Raw genomic sequence first — 15736 nt, 5'->3', positions numbered from 1 at the left:
ATTGTTCAGGTGGTGTGACAGAAACTTCTTTGTCTTCCAAAGATTTATCTAGTTGTGGTTTTTGATTTTCAAAGGTACGGTAGACATTAATGACCTTATCCATGTCAAGATCCAAGACCCAATCGTCATAACTATCATTTTCAATTTGTTTGGTACGTTTTACCTCGGCTTGTATTTCGTCATTAAGAAATACATATCGCGGAACCTTTGTTGTTTTTTTTTACAAAGGTATGGTAGGCATTGAAGACCTTATCCATGTCAAAATCCCATCGCTATCATTTCCAATTTAGACACGTTTTGATTCTCACTGTCCAGGTTGATTTTCATTGACTCGCTCACATCTTCGATGTCAAATGTCTTCTAACCGCGTGTGTCTTTGCTCTTTATTTTCATTTTTGACTAGCTCACAAGCTCGGTGTCGCATGTCATCTAATTGCGCCTGTCTTTGCTCTTCATTTTCATTTTTGACTCGCTCACTTGCTCGGTGTCACATTTCGTCTTACCGCATGTGTCATTGCTCTTCATTTTCATTTTTAACACGCTCTAACTGTCGTCTTCGCATATCTTCTAACCGCCCATGTCTTTGCTCTTCATTTCAATTTTTGTCACGTTTTTGGATTTTGATTACTTCAGACCATTTAACAATGGCCTTTGCTTTAGCTGCACGTACTGGTGTTGTTGCAATTGATGGTCCAGTTTGTCTAATTTCGAGTCTTATCAGGTTTGATAATTCAGGTGTTGATTCCAAAGAATCATCATTTATAGTAAGTGCAACAGCAAATTTTCTTTTTGTCGACCTTCCAACAAACGTTATATTGTAAAAATAACTGATGCGTTGGAAACTCAACAATCTTATTTACGCTATGCATAGCATCATATAAGAAAATGCTTAAATGATGTCATAAAAAATGCTTATATGATGTACTAACATAGTATATGGCGTTATTTGCAGAAACCAAAATTAAGGCTCTTAACAAATTTTCTCAGACTTCTGACCTATCTAGATTGTTTTTTATGCGAGTATATCTCAAGATACCAATTTTTCGCGAAAAAATATGGAGCCGTTCTCGAGAACATACATATATACACAGTTATTACTCATAAATAAAGATAGTATAGGCCTATATATAATTATTGTTCGTTTGATAAGACAGATTTTTAAATGATTTATATGGCAGTCGCTTACTGAAAAACATTTTTCCGTTGTTCTCACCATCACATATATCGCAAAAAACAACAGGTGTTATGTTCTGAGGCAAAATAACCGCAAAAATTCTGAATTTTTAGAAATAACAATACAAGTTGGGTTTGGTTTTATGCTTTGAGGCACAGTAACACAGCAATAGCTGGCATATATAGTGGACTTTGAAAGCAACAACACTAATTGCATAATGAAACTGAGAATAAGTGGTTTTAAATAGAAACGCGTTTTAAGACCATGTTTAAGGAACGCCATTTTCCTTTCGAAGAATAAACTCTTCTAGGGCCATACTTAACATACAACTTTATTGTTTAATTTTATTAGAATAAAACAATTTGTGAAAATTAATTTAGTTATACTGTTTTGAAGATATACTTAATTTATACATTATTTTAATGACATTTCATTCGAAGCATGAAAACGAGATTGCTAAATGAAACTTTTGAAATTTCAATTGGCAATTGTTGAGGCAATCCGTCTAGTTTTCAGTAAATTTTAAATACAATTCTAACTGTTAAGGGGTTTAGGGGATAGAAACACCCAATCTTTATGTGCGATAATTCCTGTTCAATTTTATTTTATTATTCATTTTAATTTTTTTCTATGTATAACTTATTCCTTTATCGTAATTTTTTTCATTCTCAGTTTGACTAATTTTATGGCTTCGTCTTTACTCCTTTTAGATTTAAATGTCGCTCTTTACTTTCCTTTGAAACAATTTTAACAAGAATTTCTTTTTATTCAAAAAAAAAAAAAAAATCAAAAACCACACTTCTACAAAACAAAAACCATGCACCATCCCCAAACCATCCCTACTAAAAAAGTTCTTCACTAAAACTTGGGGAAATAAGACCTGTATAAAATAGTTTTTTGATGATTAATATATAAAGTTCATTTTCTATTTATTTTTGAATATTTGCAAAATTAGTCTCTTTCTTGAAGACATAATTTGATAAGAAAAACAAATATTGATAATATTAAGCGTCAAACGTTACACCTTACAAATACAGCCGGAAAAAAAAGAAAAGAAAAAAAACTTACCGCTAAATACATCATTGTGTAGGCACTAAATGACGCATGACCCGATGGAAATGACAGCCTGGTAATGAAAAAAAGCCTCATAAATACTACAAAATAAAATTTACCAATCAATTTTCACAGATTGGTAAGGAATTTGGTAAGCAATTTGATTGGTAAGACAGACGTGGATATTTCTTTAATGACTATTGATCCGCAGGATAATTAGTGTTAGTTGGTGGAATTTTTCTTTTTTTTTACAATCAATATAAAAGAATTATAATAAACAAAATTCTATATAACTTCTATTTGGGAAAGGGTCAAAAGTCAGCGGGATTGGCGCATTGGCCCAACGCTTTAAAAAGTGAGCTATTTGTACGCAAAAGTTTTACTTTTTTCACCCATGCTTTAACATAAGGGCAATATGATAAAAATTCCACCAATTTTTCATAACACCTTGTGAGTGAAATAGTATATTTATTTGGTAAATAAAACACTTGCAATCGTCAACTGGCCCAAATATTGTCGTAAATTCCTCTCTCAATTTAGCACTTGTTCACGGATACCCACCGTCTCCAATCACTTTCCAAATAGCATCTATTCATTGCCTCAGCTCAGTCCAGCAATCTGAGAAAAAGAAATATAATAAACAAAATTCTACATAATTTCTATTTAGGAAAGGGTCAAAAGTCAGCGGGTTTAGCGCATTGGTCCAGCGCTTTAAAAACTGAGCTATTTGTAGACAAAAGTTTTACTTTTTTTCATCCATGCTTTAACGTAATGGCAATGTGATAAAAAAGTCGATCAGTTTTTCATAACAACTTGAGAGTGAACTAGTTTATTTATTTGGTAAATAAAACACTTGCAATCATCAACTGGTTATATTTTTTAAGCACTAAACTTTAAAGTAGAATGGGGGAAGGCGTGAGGGCCGGCAGCCTCTCTCATATACAGAGTAATTTCTGTTCGTTTTGAGCTTTAGTGTCACTCTTACAATAATTCGGATTTTTTTTTCCTTTTGGCTTGATTTAACTCAAAGAAGCAGATATCAGCGGCCCTTCATAATTTGCCAATATCATGGTTGCAGCGGTAGCTGCAATCTAGCACGGGACGAATCACGGCTCACAGCAATCGAAAATTAAAAGACGTGTTCTCGATTAGTTTTTAATAACAACATGTTATTTCGAAAATAAATGGATTTGACCACGAATGGATTTCCACGCACAAAACATAAAATAATTAATTTTAATCTTCTGTTATGCTTAATTAATGTGTCCTGTCAGTCTTATTTGATCCTTTGGTACTTACGTGTTATCGCGACCACACTCAAGAAGTGAAGTTAAGTTAATCATAATGAAATATACCTAAATATGATGCAAATATAATATCTTTTCTAAATCTTTTAATATAATAAATCTTTTTTTCAAAATTTCCCTTAAATTTTGAAATTCTAGTAAATCTTCATCCGCTTTTCAGAGCGCCCAAGCTTCAGAACCATATTTGACCACTATCATCACTGTAAGCTTTCCATACCATATTCTAATCTTAGTTTGCAGACTTATCTTTCTATTCTTGCAAACCTTTTTCAACTGTTGAAAAACGCCCTGAGCCTTGGCTATTCTACTTTTAACATCTTCACTGCTCCCACCGTCTTTACTAATAATACGACCAAGGTAAGTGAAGCTGTCCACCTTATCAATCTTTTCGTAACCCAATGTCACCTTTCCATCTTCCTTCTTATTCCTAGCTTTAGCGACTTAGTCTTCTTAACATTAATTTTCAAATCTATTTTAGCACCCTGAACTCGCAAAACCTCTTAAAGTTCAATCATTTCGCTCAAGCTTTCATCTAGGATGCTTAAATCATCAGCATAATCTAAGTCCAGGATAGGTTTTCCTCCCCATTTGATTCCGGGTTCTCCCATTGCCTTTCCTGTAATCCTTAAGACAAAGTCCATCAAAATGATCCATATAAAGGGGGATAGAACACAGCCATGCTTAATTCCTGATTTAATATGAAACCATCTGCTAACCTCCTTTCCTACCTTAACCACAGCAGTGTTATTCTCGTACATAGCACTAATCACTTTAATCTATTTGTCTGGTATACCATACAAGAATAAGATTTCGCTAAAGTCTTATTTTTGAATAAGCTCTTCCATCAACAACTTGCTCATAATCTATAAAACTGAGGACCAAAAATGTTTGATAACTCAGGCACTTCTCAATGATGAACCTAAGAGTGAAAATTTGGTTGACAGATCCTCTACCCTTTCTAGAACCACACTGTTCTTCTCTTATCACTTCGTCTATAGCATCTATCAGTCTAAATAGTATAATAATACTAAGTAATTTGTTACCTACAGAGACCAAGCTAATGCTTCGATAATTACCACACTCACTTTTATCACCTTTCTTATACGGTGGTTTAATAAGGGTTTTCGTAAAATCACTAGGTGCTTCCCCTTTTTCAAAAAGCATATTCATAATCTTCCGTAACTTATTTCTAACCTCAGAGCCACCATATTTAAGAAACTCATTTACCACAGTTTTAGGGTTTTCCTAAAACCGCTAGTTACTTCCCCTTTTCAAAAATCATATTCATAATCTTCCGTAACTTATTTCTAACCTCAGAGCCACCATATTTAAGAAACTCAATTACCACAGTTTTCTAACTGACATATAGAAAAATTACTTATCTCCTTTAACACGAGAAAACCCTTTAGCTTATTTTGTTGGCGTCACGACGCTAATAAAGCCTGAGAGACGATGTTCTAAGAAGGCAATGTTACCACAAGTATCGGTCACAACCCGGCTGTCGGTCGCAGAAAAATTTTGCTGAGTGGTGAAAATGAATTGTAAGAGAAAATCTCGTCTATCGAAAAGAAAATTGTTAGTGTTTAGCTGGAGAACATAGTAAGGGAAGGAAAAGTCCGACAGCTGGCAAGATATATTGTAAGGGTGGGAAGGCCGAATCCATCATTGGTCCTCCCCAACCATAAATGGAGTATAGTTTTTGGGGTAAATAGCGAGAAAGACCACACTGCCTTTCCATCATAAACAACGAAATACAAGTAGAACAATAAGGATTTTTGTTTCTATAAGACAGCGAGATGAAAGTCCAGAGACAGCTTGGACTGCTATCAGAAAAACATACAATGATATTGCCTATGAAACGATTGGTATAAGAAAGCCACCAAAGGATGAAAAGATACTTGTCGAATTGTAGGATCTGATCGAGAAGAGGGCTGACAAGAAGAAATTTCTTCTAAACCCTCTTTCCCTTGATGCGAGACACCCTCTTGAACTAGAGTATGCTATGCTTGATAATGATATAAAGAAGAGCGTCCACAATAATAAACGCCGTAGCCTTGAACAGAAAGCTCAGAAGGCTGAAGAAGCTGCTAGAGGGAGAGACTCTCGGTCAGTGTACCGCATCACCAATGAGAACGTAGGAAAACGTCCAGAGACAGATGGACCCGTCAAAGATGAGTTTGGACGATTTATGACTGACCCTGATAAAGTGAGCGAAGCCTGGGCGACGCATTTCGAAAAGTTGTTAAATAGACCACCATCTGCTGATCCTTCAGATAGACCAGACCCGCCATTTCTATATCTAGCCGTCGATATTAAAATACTCTATAGTGGGGAGATACTAAAGGCGGCTAATAAGCTGAAGTCTGGAAAGTCCACTGGGAAAGACCGAATTGCGGCTGAAATGATTAAATGCTCAGTAACTACATGCATAACTGTAAGGACCACTTTTTTCTCTATAATTTGGAGAACAGAAGAAATTCCTAAGGATTGGACAAAAAGTACTCTCGTCAGAATATTCAAAAAAGGCGACGCTACAAAGTTCAAAAACTGGAAAGGTATCAGCCTTGTATCAATACCTAGCAAATTATTTACGACTACACTGCGTAAAAGAATCAAACAAGGGCCGAACCAACGTCTTCAGGTTACGCTGCATGGATTTTAGCCAAACCAGTCTTGTGTTGATCTTTTATTTTACTCTTAGAATGCTGCTAGAAGAAGCGAATGAAAGGCACAATAAGTTTATTTGGTCTTTATAGACTTCGAGAAAGCTTTCGACTCGGTAGATCGCCAAACGCTTTGGAATCTTCTCGAATACTACGATATTCCTGATGAGCTCATTTGAATCATTAAAGCCTTCTACAGAGACACAGAATGCTGCGTGAAGACAACTGACAGGAGTACCCGTTACTTTCGTATCATGGCAGGGGTGAAACTAGGCTGTGTGCTATCACACTGCTAATCGGAGGCAACGCTATAGCGTTGCCTATAGTAAAGACCATACGGCTCCAATGTTTTATTATTAATTTATTATTATTTATTTTTCTTTTCCCAGAGGCACTTCATATGGAAGGGGTCGTCATAAAAACTTCAAAGGGGGCTCATTCGATTGTAAATGGAGAGTTCTAGTGCCCTTTTTAATAATCGAAAGTGATTGGGGGGCAACTAGCCAACCCCCCTCCCACCCCCATCATTCCCCCAAACACATCCAATCGAAATTTTGAGATAGCCTTTTTGTTCTGCGTAGTTGATTTTCAGATAGAAAATATGTTTTTGAGGAGGACAATCCCCCAAAAACCTCACGGCAAGGGTTTTAAGTTATGCACTGGGGGCATATAATTTTTTTATAGAAGGCGTTGTCTTAGAAACTTCAAAAAAGTATCATTCGATTGGAAATTCAAAGGGCTAGTGCCCTTTTTAATAGTCCAAAGTGATTGGAGGGCAAGTCCCCCCTCCGCATAGGAAAATATGTTTTTGAGGAGGACACTCCCCACAACCCTCAGGGAAAGGGTTTTAAGCTATGCCGTGGGGGCATATAAGGCTTTTTATAGAAGGCGTTGTCGTAAAACTTAAAAAAAAGCTCTTTCGATTGGGAATTCAAGGGGATAGTACTCCTTTTAATAGGCGAAAGTGATTGGAGGGCAACTAGCCTCCCCCCACACCCATAATTCCCCCAAACACATCAAATCACTATTTTAAGATAGCCATTTTGTTCAGCGTAGTTAATTTCCAGATAGAAAATACATTTTTGAGGAGGACACTCCCCCACAACCCTCAGGGCAAGGATTTTAAGTTATGCCCTGGGGGCATATAAAGTTTTTATAAAAGGCGTTGTCGTAGAAACTTCAGAAAGCGCTCATTCAATAGGAAATTTAAATGGCTAGTTCCCTTTTTAATAGTCGAAATTGATTCTAAGGCAACTGACGCCCCTTCCACGCCCACCATTTCCCCAAACACATCCAATCAAAATTTTGATATAGCCATTTTGTTCAACGTAGTTGAAAGTTCTGAAAATTATATGTCTGAGCAGGACACTCCCCCTACAGTCTTCAGGAGCAAGGGTTATAAGTCACACCCTGGGGGCATATATGGTTCTTATGGAATGCTCGTATAAACTTCAGAGGGCTCATTTGATTGGAAATTGAAAGTTCTAGTTCACTGTTTAAGCGTAAAAAGATATTGGAGGGTAACCAGCTCCCCCCAACCCTTTTTCTCAAATGCATCCAATAAAAATTTTAAGATAGGTATTTTGTTAAAATTAGTTCAAAAATCATATAGAAAAATTCCGCTGTCGACACAACCCCCCAGGGCCCGGGGGCAGGCATTGTAAGTTATGCCCTGGGGGCATATATGGGTCTTATGGAAGGGATGCTCGTATTAACTTCAAAGAGGGCTCATTTGATCGGAAATTGAAAGTTCTAGTTCACTTTTTAAGAGTCAAAAGAGATTGGAGGGCACATAGCCCCCCCCCCTCCACGCCTTTTTTCCTTAAACCCGTCCGATAAGAACTTTGAGATAGCTTTCTTTTTCAAATAGTTCAAAGACCATATAACGAAAACTCAGGGGTCAATACAGCCCTCCAGAGCTTGAGGGCAGATGTGGTAAGTTATGCCCTGGGGGAATATATGGTTCTTATTGAAGGGATGCTCGTATCAGAGATGGCTCATTTGATTGGAAATCGAAAGTTCGAGCTCACTTTTTAATAGTCAAAAGAGATCCGAGGGCAGCTAGCCCCCCTCCCCACGCCTTCTTTTTCCAAACTCATCTGATGAAAATTTTGAGATAGACATTTTTTTAAAAATAGTTCAAAGTTCAAATAAAAAAAAACTCCGGTGTCGACACAGCCCCCCAGGGCCCGGAGGTAGGCGTTGTAAGTTATGCCCTGGGGGCATATATGGTTGTTGTGGAAGGGATGATCGTATAAACTTCCTAGAGGGTTGATTTGATTGGAAATTGAAAGTTGCAATTCACTTTTTAATGTTCAGCAGTGACTGGAGGGCAGCTAGTCTCCCCCCACACTCCATTAATTTTTTCCAGGAGTCGCTTTAGGTACAAGGGGTCGTTACTTGACTTTTGTAGGGGCTCATTTGATTGGACCACGAGGGTACTAGAGCCCTGTGGAAGAGTCAAAAGTGATCATAGGGCGACTGCGCCTCCCCCCACCCCTTTTTCCCAAAATACATCCGATAAGAAATTTGAGGTATCCAGTTTGTTAAAAATAGTTCAAATATCATATAACTAAAACTCCTTTGCGTATGGTCATTTCGTTAAAAATAGTTCAAAGGTCAGATAAGAAAAACTCCTGGGTCGACACCCCCCCCCCCAGGGCCAGAGCAGGCGTTATAACATTGCTCTGGGGGCATATATGGTTCTTATGGAAGGTACGCTCGTATAAACTTCAGAGAGGGTTCATTTGAATGGAAATTAAAAGTTGTACTTCATTTTCTCAGAGTGAAAAAAGATCGGAGGGCAACTAGCTCCTCTCACCCTCCACGCCTTTGGGTGTATCGGATGGACTAACTCGAAAATATCAGGTGACCGTTTTGTTAAAAATAGTTCAACCATCAGATATTAAAACTCCAGGGTCGACACAACCCCCAAGGGCCCAGGGAAAGACGTTGTAAGTTATACTCTGGGGATATATATAAATGGTTCTTATAGAAGGGATACTCGTATAAACTTCAGAGAGGGCTCATTTGATTGAAAATAGAAAGTTCTAGTTCAATTTTAAAGAGTCAAAAGAGATCGAAGCTTAATCTAGTCCCCCCACACCCTTTTTCCCCAATCCCATCCGATAAAAATTTTGAGATAGCAATTTTGTTAAAAAATAGTTCAAACATCAGACAATAAAAACTTTGAGGTTGATACAAACCCATTTTTTCATTTTGATATTGTTACTTTGATATCAGTTTTGATACTTTGGTGAATATTTGATTTTTTTTTTTTTAAGTTTGATTTTGAAATAAGGAATTTTTAAAAACTTTAAAATTTTTGCAATAAAAAACGAACATAAATTAATTAAAAAAAAAAATTTCCGAAAAACAAGTTTTTAAAAAAAAAGAAAAGGCCATTTTAAACTTAAGATCAGCAGATAAAAATACCTTTTAAAATTCAAACTCAAAACGACCAGAAATTACTATTAAAGAATAAATGAAATCCGAAGCAAACAGAAATTAAATAAACAATCATAGCAAACACATTCAACAAGTAATAATATAAATGAATAAATAGATCTTAAAGCGAGTAATGCTTAGATTGAATATGAAAATCAAGCTTAAGACAATTGAATATTTGATGTATAATGATATTAATTGTTCAAAGATCCATCAGTTAAACAATTTATTTCACTGTAATTGTATTTTTATTTTCAATGCTGTAAGAACTGGAAAAGAAAACATTTGTAGTATAATCCGTTTTCAGTTAAGCGCCAATGACGCAGTAGGCGTTGGTTTTTATTTACAGTTAAGAAAGGAGGTAGTATCCAAACATTTGTTTGTTGTGAAACTATATTCGTCTTTGACAACTTTAAAAAGAGCTAATAAATTAAACTGAATATTTGATGCATAATGATATTAATTGCTGAAAGCTCACCAGTTCAAAATGTTACTATAATTTTAATGTTTATTTTCAATATTAAGTACAAAAAAAATATTTGTCATAAAATTGGTTTTCAGTAAAGCGGCAATGACGCAGTAAGTTTTAGACTTTTACAGTGAGAGAAGGAGGTCATACCTAAACTCTTGTTTGTGATGATTTTTGTTCGTTTGAAGCTTGATTTTCATATTCAATTTAAGTTTCACTCGTTTTAAGATTTATTTATCATTTTACATTAATATCTATTGTATGTTTGTATGCAATGATTGTTTATTTGATTTCTGCTCGTTTTAAGTTTCATTTGTACGTCAATAGGAAAATATTTTTTTCGGCTTAAGCTTGATTTTCATATTCAATCCAAGCATTACTCGCTTTAAGATCTATTTAATCATTTATATCATTAGTTGTTGTATGTTTTCTCTATGATTATTTATTTAATTTCTGTTTGTTTTTGGATTCATTTATTGTCCGTTGATTTTGAATTGAAGTTATCAAGTATTTTGCAGTAGGTTGCATCAAGACATGGCTAATTGTAGACAGAGAAAAGCCACGACAGATAGTCCAAGTAATTGAGAGGCAAATGTTTAAATGGCTGGGGCACGGGTAGTAATTTCTGGTGGTTTTGAGTTTGAATTTTAAAACGTATTTGTATCTGCTGAGCTTAAGTTTAAAATGGCCTTTACTTTTCTTTGAAAAACTTATTTTTCGGAAAGTTTTTTTAATTAATTATTCTTTTCATTGATTATATTCTCCGGACCTGCAACGGACATGGGATCCAGTTGTATAATAAGGACTCGGAGATGTTGATTTCGCTGACGATATCAGCCTCCTCGAGTCCTGCAAACAAAAGCTCCAGCATTACCTTGACTAAGTAAGGGACGCTGCCGAACCTTTTGGCCTTAAGATAAATTCCAACAAGACAAAAAGTATGGCAAACACTGGATTTCCACTCGACCTATGATGCAATAACCAGACGATAGAGCAAGCCGTAGAGTTCAAGTACTTAGGAAGTACAATCCAAAATTCAGGATCGTGTCAGCGAGAAGTCAAGCTAAGAATCGGCCAGACTAATGCATCTGTTAGGAAACTGTCTCAAATTTGGCGCAGCCAGAAGTACTCTCTCTGACTCAAGCTCAGGCTGCTCAACAGCAAAGTCCTCTCAAAGCTTTGCTAGGGTTCTGAAACTTGGCACATAGATCAAATACTTGAAAACGAACTCTTTGCGTTCGAAAACATGTGTTTAAGGTCCATTCTAAATATCCACTGGTCCCAAAAAGTAACAAACGCTACTATAAGACAAAAAACATATCAGCCACTGGTAACCAGTGTGATCAAATATAGGAAGTAGAGGTACCTCGATCATGTGATCCGCATGCCCGAAACTCGATTACCGAATGTCGTCCTTCAGTGGCAGCCACGTGGTACCAGAAGAAAAGAACGCCCCAAAAACACCCTACGACGCAGCTACCGGGCTGACCTCGCAAACCTCAATGCCTCAATCCAACCTGAATGGGAAGATTTCTGGGCGGCCGCAGCCATGAGAGATGACTGGCGAGTCTTCTGGGATACCCTAAGCGCAACGAGAGGCACAGGAGTATCTAAGGTCTAAGGTAAGACAGTGGGAAGCGAACTTTAAATGAATATTTCGACCCTATCTTCAAGGGCCGTCCTCAGAAAAACAAATGAAAAAAAAGCTCGTTAAAAAGTTGTTTTTAACAACAACTACAATATTTTCCTATTGCTCAACTTGTATTTTGTTGTTTTAAGTTTTTGGGGTGTAGGGGCATTAGGCCTATAAGGCCTGAGCCTCGACCCGCTGATAGTGGTCCACCCCTCCTAATAATAATAATAATAATAATCAAATAGCAGGTTTTTTTTACCGAACTACGCAAGGAAATGAGGAGTGATCATGCATCCCAGCTTTTGTTTGTAGTACGCGATGGCTTCCAAAAGGCGACGTTATAGAAGTCGTTGTGAGATAAAATGCGCTATTTCGTTAAAAGCCTCGTTATTTCTGAATGGACTCCTATCGTCTACAAAGATGCTATTTTCCATTTATTCCAATTCGAGGGGTTGATTAAAATAGCTTATTTCTGCAGCATATTTGCCATAATCAATAAACTGAATTTAAATTTACGAAGCTTAGGTTTAAATATTTTCAAAATATTGGGAAAAATGGCAGCGATGATTAAAAGAATTGCACTGTCGAAATTACGAATATCAGAGGGAAAGTTTTAAATCTTTTAAAACATTATATAAACTTATTATAACCAGTGCAAACTGTGATACAATTTTAATTACAGTACGTCTTTCTGAACTGTGAAATAGTTTTAAAGGCGTTTTTCAGAATATTTCTTCAGAATAATTTCTTCAGAAGGAGGATATCTTTTTCAATGTAGATTAGATTCTTTTTTGCCGAAGTTCAAAAGGAAGAAATTTAAATTTAAATGTCTAAGACAGTAAAATTTAATGCTACACCAATTTTGAAAAAGGCACTTGGAATTGTCCGCAATTAACTTTTGACTGCGCTTTCAAAAGGATTACTCAAGCGTAAGCGAAAAAGTCATATGACTTTAATGTATACGTCACTGCTTATACATATGAAGCTGCATTCTCGCATTTACTTAAGAAATTAGGATCGAAAAAGATTCGTAGTGCGTTCAAGCATCCCTTATCCGACTTATCCATTTAATGGTACTTGTCCATTATTCAGAACACACCCAGGAACTGATTCAACTTACAGGTACACGGGTTGAAAGAACTGAGACGCAATGGGAGATAGATAGGATATATATTATTTGGGCTATATATTTGCATATTAGGAGGGGTTGGTGGTTAAGTATAGCGGGGCTGTATGCAAAATGTATCCTAACCTATCATAACCTAAGCAAAATACCAACTCTATATATTAAATATTTAATTAAAATATACCTAAAACGTAGTTTTTCCACTTAGCCTAAGCTAATCGTCTCCGAAAACAGAAACCTAAACCGGTTTTTGTCAGATCTTGCAGATTAAAATTCCTGGGTGTGTTCTGAATTATGGACAAGTACACATTTAACATTAAGTTCCCTGGGCGTAATCCATAAAAGATAACAACAAATACTTATCCACCAACTTGTCAATTGAAACGCTTTAGTAGGAGAAGCTACTAGGAGAATAACAACATTAGTCACGTGTATTGCATTGTAAATATAGCTTACTTATAGATCCCTGAAGGTGTGTCACAATTCACAATAACTGTCTCTTTTTGTTCTTTGCATGTAGTTTCACATGTTTTTTTTTTTCCATTTTTGAAAAGATTGAATGTTTTGTTTATCTATGGCGCCACTTATGCTCAGCAATCCTGCATCTACCAGGGTTAGCTGGTGTAACTTGTCCGACAACTAACCTCGACCATCTCAAGTAGTAACCCTACTAAGCCCTGACGTCATTTACGTCTCGTGAAACATTAAGGATAAGTAATCGTTAGAATGCTCGAACGCACTATGGATGTCCAGTCTAATTTATGAAGAAAATGAATATCATTACCTCCTAATGTGAAAATATTATGCGTTGACAAACAGCACCATCCTTTGATACAATATGTGGAAACAAAGTTTACTTCATTTACTAAAGTTTTAAGTGAATCCAATTGTTCATTTTTTAGTTAATTATATTCTTCTTGTATAAATACTCCAGAATTTGTGGTGTGTGAAAAAAGCAAACAAATAACAGGATTTCAATTGAAAATAAAAACTGCTTTGTAAATAATTGTTTTTTTTTCATAAGAAATATGGTCAAAAGAGTTGGAAAACTTTTAAGGCCTAACCCTTGCTTTAAGGTCTAAGGTCTATCCTTCTTTACTTCTCTTTTCCTATTTTGTCCACAAAAATGTGGACATATAAATGATTTTCTTTTAAAATGTAATATCATGGTTGCTTCCTTAGGGGCAACCTAGTAAAGAACGAACCCTAGCACATAGTAGCCAAAAATTTTAAAACACGTTTTGAACAAAAAAAAAATGACCGAGGAAGGGGAGAGAGGAACAAAAACAGGAAAAGCCGGCCGATAAGCTAAAATGGATATAAAACTTTTTTTTAATTAACGACACATATAAGTAGATGAGTCAAAAAACGAAATTTACCTTGCGTTTTTCAGAAGGTATGCGTCTCCCTCGACACATGTGAAATCTTCAATATATTTCGTTGGGGAAACACCGGGAGGACACAGCGATGTCAGGTCAGGTTTACAAACATCCATAAAATGCGGCCTGAGACGACCTATTGAATACTTCCCTGTAAAGACATTTATTTATAGTATATAGGCAAAGAGAGTTGACAAATCAAAGAAAGATACGATGGCTTGTATGTTTCCCATTGAATATTCTGCCCCTTAAACCGACTGTTATATTAAGACCACTACTAAATTCTTATGCTTAGAATTTATATGCCAAGGAAGTTTACTCGCCATTGCAATTCGCCTGGTTTTACTCCGCTCACTTCACCTAGAAAAGTACTTCAGAAGTGCAAACATCCCCTATAAATTTTGAGTCAAATCCAAAAGATTTCTATTTGAATTTAATGTATTCAAATGGCATGGTAAACTGATAAGAAAAGAAAGTCAAGAACATCTTAAAAAACAATGCCGTTTAGTTTTTTACTGGTTATAATTTTACTGTTTAATAAGTTTTTTCAACTGAAAGCAATGAGCAACAATAAACAACAGTATAAATAAAAAGGTATGGTAAAATGATAAGAAAGGGTGCTACAGTTAGTCTTAAAAAAAAAAAAAACGTGCCATCTACCGTTACCCAATAAAATTATAAAATTGAGAATAAATTCCTAGACAAAAGTGTAAGTTATTTTTTTTCGTCTTTTTTTTACTTCTGCTTTACGCATAACCGGAGATAAAAAGACTCCCCTTTGCCAAAAGGGCACACTACAAATATTAAACTATTACCTTTAAAAGAAAAACTTTTAGTCGACACCCTAACATAGTCTTCATTCAGTCTTCGAATCAAAAACACTTGTTTTTGGACACTTCAAAAAACTTCGGAATTTCATTATATTACTGCCATGAACTTTAATTAATTCAGGAATTATAGAAGTTTTACAATAAGTGAAATAGTAAACTTCAACAGATTAGTGGAAGTGATAAGCTCGCTGTGGGTGATTAAAACTTGATTATTTTCTGTCGAAATAAGTGCGCAAAAAAGTGTGATTTATGGACATTTGGACATAAAGCCCACCTGAGAAACAGTAAACGTGCAAACGTGGTTCATAAATATACCGCCCATGCGAGTAAGTTTCTGTTTTTTGCTTATTCATTAGGCTACGAGATGACGGAAGCTATTTTAGCATCGATTCAGGCATTATTCGAAAAGTTACCAGCGATGGATTCAAAGCTAAATAGCCTGCAAGAGGCTCAGAACTCAGCAAGCGGGGCAACACAACATTTGTCAAATGAATTAAGAGTTGGAATGACGGTAATAAAATCGGAAATATCTGTCCAAAACACAGAGAAACTAAGTAAACTCCAGGACTCCCGTATACGAATTCTCGAGAAGGAAGCTCGAAGGAAGAACTTAGTAATTTATGGGTTGCAGGAAAGCAAAGCCGATATTTCTTTT

General features: G+C 35.9%; 1 protein-coding gene across 2 annotated transcripts in view; it reads right to left on the bottom strand.

Annotated features, from left to right (window-relative positions):
- Nucleotides 1-15736, bottom strand: part of LOC148944252 (putative phosphatidate phosphatase) — a 67786-nt gene that overhangs the window by 14932 nt on the left and 37118 nt on the right. For both annotated transcript variants that reach the window (XM_089100536.1, XM_089100535.1), the window contains exons 4-5: nt 14252-14402; nt 2243-2300 (exon numbers count right to left, since the gene is read on the bottom strand). In XM_089100536.1, the coding sequence (XP_088956662.1) occupies nt 2243-2300; nt 14252-14402 (209 nt within the window). The remainder of the gene's footprint in view (nt 1-2242; nt 2301-14251; nt 14403-15736) is intronic.

Source organism: Artemia sp. Qi Xiang Cuo, chromosome 14 (genome assembly GCF_049724085.1).
Source record: "Artemia sp. Qi Xiang Cuo chromosome 14, ASM4972408v1, whole genome shotgun sequence".
Classification (NCBI taxonomy): domain Eukaryota; kingdom Metazoa; phylum Arthropoda; class Branchiopoda; order Anostraca; family Artemiidae; genus Artemia; species Artemia sp. Qi Xiang Cuo.
This window is presented reverse-complemented; position numbering and strand designations above follow the sequence as displayed.